Here is a 6,000-nt window from a genome sequence, read left to right as displayed (position 1 = left end):
TCTCTGTCCCGCCTGTCTCTCACTGTCCCGCCTGTCTCTCTCTGCCCCGCCTGTCTCTCACTGTCCCGCCTAACTGTCTCTGTCCCGCCTGTCTCTCACTGCCCCGCCTGTCTCTCTCTGTCCCGCCTAACTGTCTCTGTCCCGCCTGTCTCTCACTGTCCCGCCTGTCTCTCACTGTCCCGCCTGTCTCTCACTGCCCCGCCTGTCTCTCACTGTCCCGCCTGTCTCTCACTGTCCCGCCTGTCTCTCACTGCCCCGCCTGTCTCTCTCTGTCCCGCCTAACTGTCTCTGTCCCGCCTGTCTCTCACTGTCCCGCCTGTCTCTCACTGTCCCGCCTGTCTCTCTCTGTCCCGCCTGTCTCACTGTCCCGCCTGTCTCTCTCTGCCCCGCCTGTCTCTCACTGTCCCGCCTAACTGTCTCTGTCCCACCTGTCTCTCACTGTCCCGCCTGTCTCTCACTGTCCCGCCTGTCTCTCTCTGTCCCGCCTAACTGTCTCTGTCCCGCCTGTCTCTCACTGTCCCGCCTGTCTCTCACTGTCCCGCCTGTCTCTCTCTGTCCCGCCTGTCTCTCACTGTCCCGCCTGTCTCTCTCTGCCCCGCCTGTCTCTCACTGTCCCGCCTAACTGTCTCTGTCCCGCCTGTCTCTCACTGCCCCGCCTGTCTCTCTCTGTCCCGCCTAACTGTCTCTGTCCCGCCTGTCTCTCACTGCCCCGCCTGTCTCTCACTGTCCCGCCTAACTGTCTCTGTCCCGCCTGTCTCTCACTGTCCCGCCTGTCTCTCTCTGCCCCGCCTGTCTCTCACTGTCCCGCCTAACTGTCTCTGTCCCGCCTGTCTCTCACTGCCCCGCCTGTCTCTCTCTGCCCCGCCTGTCTCTCACTGCCCCGCTTTTCTCTCACTGTCCCGCCTGTCTCTCACTGTCCCGCCTGTCTCTCACTGCCCCGCCTGTCTCTCTCTGCCCCGCCTGTCTCTCTCTGCCCCGCCTGTCTCTCACTGTCCCGCCTGTCTCTCACTGCCCCGCCTGTCTCTCTCTGCCCCGCCTGTCTCTCTCTGCCCCGCCTGTCTCTCACTGTCCCGCCTGTCTCTCTCTGCCCCGCCTGTCTCTCACTGTCCCGCCTGTCTCTCACTGCCCCGCCTGTCTCTCTCTGCCCCGCCTGTCTCTCTCTGCCCCGCCTGTCTCTCACTGTCCCGCCTGTCTCTCTCTGCCCCGCCTGTCTCTCACTGTCCCGCCTGTCTCTCTCTGCCCCGCCTGTCTCTCACTGCCCCGCTTTTCTCTCTCTGCCCCGCCTGTCTCTCACTGTCCCGCCTGTCTCTCACTGCCCCGCCTGTCTCTCTCTGCCCCGCCTGTCTCTCTCTGCCCCGCCTGTCTCTCTCTGCCCCGCCTGTCTCTCTCTGCCCCGCCTGTCTCTCACTGCCCCGCCTGTCTCTCACTGCCCCGCGTGTGTGTTTGCCATCACGTGTGCTTAGTAACCTTTCTCTTAGTCTCCAACGGGAAATACCTCTGCCCGAGGATCTACTTCAACCACCGCTGTTTCTCTGGGCCGCATTTAAACAAGGGGAGGATAGCGGAGCTGCCCCGGTGTGTGGGACCCGGCAGCTGTGTTCTGGTTCTGAAGGAGGTGAGTAACTTACACGGGGTTACAGGCTCCTCCGGCAGCGATTGGGTTAACACATTTCCCACGGGACACCCCCACTCTCTGCTTCACATTGACTCCCACTCACAGGTCAGAACCAAATGGGGGTGAGAAGTCCTGTCCTGTCCTGAGTGTCTGGGACACCGCACGCACTGGGGGGGGGGGGTGAGAAGTCCTGTCCTGTCCTGTCCTGAGTGTCTGGGACACCGCGCACACACTGGGGGGGGGGATGAGAAGTCCTGTCCTGTCCTGAGTGTCTGGGACAGCGCACACAGGGGGGAGGGGGGGATGAGAAGTCCTGTCCTGTCCTGTCCTGTCCTGTCCTGAGTGTCTGGGACACCGCACACACACTGGGGGGGGGATGAGAAGTCCTGTCCTGTCCTGAGTGTCTGGGACACCGCGCACACACTGGGGGGGGGGGGGATGAGAAGTCCTGTCCTGTCCTGTCCTGAGTGTCTGGGACACCGCACACTGGGGGGTGGGGATGAGAAGTCCTGTCCTGTCCTGAGTGTCTGGGACACCGCGCACACACTGGGGGGGGGGGGGATGAGAAGTCCTGTCCTGTCCTGTCCTGAGTGTCTGGGACACCGCACACTGGGGGGTGGGGATGAGAAGTCCTGTCCTGTCCTGAGTGTCTGGGACAGCGCACACACTGGGGGGTGGCGCGTCTTCTCATTTTTACATCATTTGTTTATATTAAAATGGCTTCACAATGTAAGGCCGCGATTATACCCCAAAATGCGCAGCGCCAAAACAAGCTGCATAAATGCGCTGAAACTGCGCGTACCGCTGGCGACGGTCGCGGCGCGCTGTGCTGCAAAGCGGACAGCTGGGGAAGAGACACATTTCTTTTCTTTTTTATTTTTCTTGCGACGGTCGCGTCACATGAGCGGTTCAGCCAATGAGGGCGCACCGCTCACGGCCACGCCTCCAAACCTCCTTTGCTCTCCCCGGTATAATCAAAATGCTGCTCGGCGGCAGCGCTGCGTGACGTCACAGGATAGCGCTGCCGCCCTGCAGCACTTGGTATAATCAAGGCCTTCGTTGTGTTGGTGTGCCGTTCTGTTTTGTTGTACATACATACATATACACACATACATACACACACATACACACACACACACACACACACACATACACACATATACACACATACATACACACACACACACACACACACACACACACACACATACACACATACACACATATACACACATACACACACACACACACACACACACACACACACACACACACACACACACACACACACACACACATACACACACATACACACACACACACACATACACACATACACACATATACATACATACACACACACACATACACACATATACACACATACATACACACACACACACACACACACACATACACATACACACACACACACACACACATACACACATATACACACATACATACACACACACACACACACACACACACATACACACATATATACACACATACACACAGCTTACAGGGTTGAGTTCTCTTGGCCCCCGAGTCATTCTGTTCTTTACAGGATTGGGTTCTCCTGGCCCTGGATCTCTGTTCTTTACGGGATTGGGTTCTCCTGACCCTGGATCTCTGTTCTTTACGGGATTGGGTTCTCCTGGCCCTGGATCTCTGTTCTTTACGGGATTGGGTTCTCCTGACCCTGGATCTCTGTTCTTTACGGGATTGGGTTCTCCTGACCCTGGATCTCTGTTCTTTACGGGATTGGGTTCTCCTGACCCTGGATCTCTGTTCTTTACGGGACTGGGTTCTCCTGACCCCGGATCTCTCTCTCCTTGGTCACAGGTCCTCTCTCTACTCATTAATGCTGCTTATAAACCCAGTCGGGTGCTACGGGAGCTGCAGCTGCAGGAGGAGCCGTCGTGGCCCCAACACGCCGAGACCCTCAAAGCCAAGTGAGCACCTTCCTCCTGCCCCTCCCCATGCTTCGGAACGCCAGAAAAAAGAAAGCGCTGCAGTGTAAAGTAGGACTGGGTATAACCAGAAGTTTCTAACCATGTAGAAGCGGAGGCACAGATACTGGCCCAAATTTACTAAGCATTCTGCCATTAGGAACCTTCCGGTTCTGGAAGACTCCCTACAGTCCATTGACCTTGAATGGCATGGAAGGTGTCTTCCAACTCTGAAAGGTCCTCTATGGCTACACTAGATCCCTCTAAAGCAGCGCTGCACAATCTTTCCTGCTCGCGCCCCCTCCCTGCTCGCGCCCCCTCCCTGCTCGCGCCTTCCTCCCTTATCTGCTCTCCGGCTCCCGGCGTCAAATGACGTCGCGGGGTCACGTGACGTCACGTTGCCATGCCAGCGTGACGTCACGTGACCCCGCGGCGTCGCCGAAGAGAAGGTAAGTGAGTTGCAGAGGCCTCGCGCGATCCCCCGGCATTAATTTAAATGCCTTAGGGGAAGAGTGCGGGACCCCTGCAACCGCCTGCGCCCCCCCCCCCCCCAGTTTGCGCACTGCTGCTCTAAAGATTACACTGAAAGTGTACAAAAAATATACCCCGACTTAGTAAGTCATGGAAACTCAATATTCCTGATCGATAATGCGCCAATGGGACTGACCGATACAGCGTATCTTATTATAGCAAACATGAAAGAACCGACTGCAAGCGCGAGGATTCAACTGAATGTATAATATATAGAGCTGATTCCAAGACAATGCAGCAACAAGGAGTGTAAATAGGGTAATGGGCACTATGTATGAGAGGTAGTATGGGGGTAACTAACAAAGTGTGTATTCACAAGTACCTGACCAAGGAAGCCTAAGATAAGAAGTATAGTCTCCCCGGCAAGTCAGCTGCAGCTCCCACTAGTAACCCGTATCCGGTTAGTGTGCCCGGTGCAGAGGATGCAATTGTACTCACAAGAATTCACCGTTCCCCTTTCCTCATGGTCACGCAAATACACTGAATATATTCAGCGTCCCCCGACAGCGTCTCTCTGATCCACGCAGTCTCCAATTCAAAAAAGGATCAGAAGAACAGCAACTCTTTGAAGAGGCAGAACCCGCCAGCCAAAAATTGGATTAACATTTTTTTTTAATGTAAACTACATAAAAAGGTATGACATCCACAAACAAAAGAACTCCTCCTCCCACGCGTTTCACGCCGTCACTGGCGCTTTCTCAGGGAGTATTGAGAAGTAGTGAAATGCGTGGGAGGCGGAGTTCTTTTGTTTGTGGATGTCATACCTTTTTATGTAGTTTACATTAAAAAAAATGTTAATCCAATTTTTGGCTGGCGGGTTCTGCCTCTTCAAAGAGTTGCTGTTCTTCTGATCCTTTTTTGGAATTGGAGTATCTTATTATAACACGAAAAATAATACAACTTTATTAACATTGTAATTAACCACGACGCAGGAGAGCATATATACAGTGATCAAATGAAATTAAAATTCCCAGGTGAGGCGATTCAAAATATCCTAAACATTGGGTAACCGTCAGTTTGGTAAATATATCCCAGTATAGGTATCTGTTTGTAGTCTTATTCAGTATAACATACAGGGCACGAGATGGAGGCGAGATGTTTTCATGCCAAGTACGACTATGGGTTATATACACAGCCTATATAGCTTGGATATAGAGGATACAGTCTTTAACAGTCCTGTTACTGCTTATAGAAAAAAGCAATGCAGTGTCTATACAAACAGGACTAGTCTGTGTGAGACAGAATAATAATGACTGATCTGTCTGATAGGTGGATAATTAGTATAGAACCACCAATGATAGCATCCCCTATGTAGGGCGCTCGTGTATAAATTCCCCCTCTTACATGCAGTCAAAAGTGGGGCAGATATATCGTATACAGAATTCACAGTGGAAACTGATAACCACCCCTCGGACATACAAAGTCCAGTCTGCTTAATAACAGACATCAATGCAGCACTCAGTGTGAGCTGCAATCCATCAATGTATACTCGTCTGTTAGCTGTAAATGTAATACAAATTAGCCTCCAAATAGAAACACTGTCCGGTACCCATGAATGTAGTTGAATCAGGACCGCCAACAGAAAACAGCAAACATTTTAAGCAGGCCCCCCCCCCCCCCCCGGTGTCGGCAATATTGCGAGCCGCCTCCCCCCCCCTACCCCATTTCACACCTCACGAGTCCCCTCTCCCCCCCCTTCCCATGTATTTCTCTCCCTTCCTTCTCACCCCCTCTCACTCTCCCGCCTCGCATGTATTCCTCTCCCCTGCGTCTCACTCTTACTCCCTCTTTTCCTCACTCAGCCCCTCTCTCCTCTCCCTCCTTCCCCACGCTCACTCATTCCCTCCCCCCTCACACAATTCCCCCCACAAGATATATACCAAAAAACTTCCCACCCCC

General features: G+C 53.6%; 1 protein-coding gene across 1 annotated transcript in view; it reads left to right on the top strand.

Moving 5' to 3' along the window:
• LOC142475460 (scm-like with four MBT domains protein 1) overlaps window positions 1-6,000 on the top strand; it is a gene marked incomplete at its 5' end in the record, with an annotated part of 42,292 nt that overhangs the window by 23,100 nt on the left and 13,192 nt on the right. The window contains 2 exon segments of the mRNA XM_075581325.1: window positions 1,479-1,615; window positions 3,464-3,573. Of these exon segments, the coding sequence (XP_075437440.1) occupies window positions 1,479-1,615; window positions 3,464-3,573 (247 nt within the window).

Source organism: Ascaphus truei, unplaced genomic scaffold, assembly GCF_040206685.1.
Source record: "Ascaphus truei isolate aAscTru1 unplaced genomic scaffold, aAscTru1.hap1 HAP1_SCAFFOLD_1218, whole genome shotgun sequence".
Lineage (NCBI taxonomy): Eukaryota > Metazoa > Chordata > Amphibia > Anura > Ascaphidae > Ascaphus > Ascaphus truei.
The sequence above is the reverse complement of the archived record's forward strand: the minus strand, read 5'-3'. Positions and strand labels throughout refer to the sequence as shown.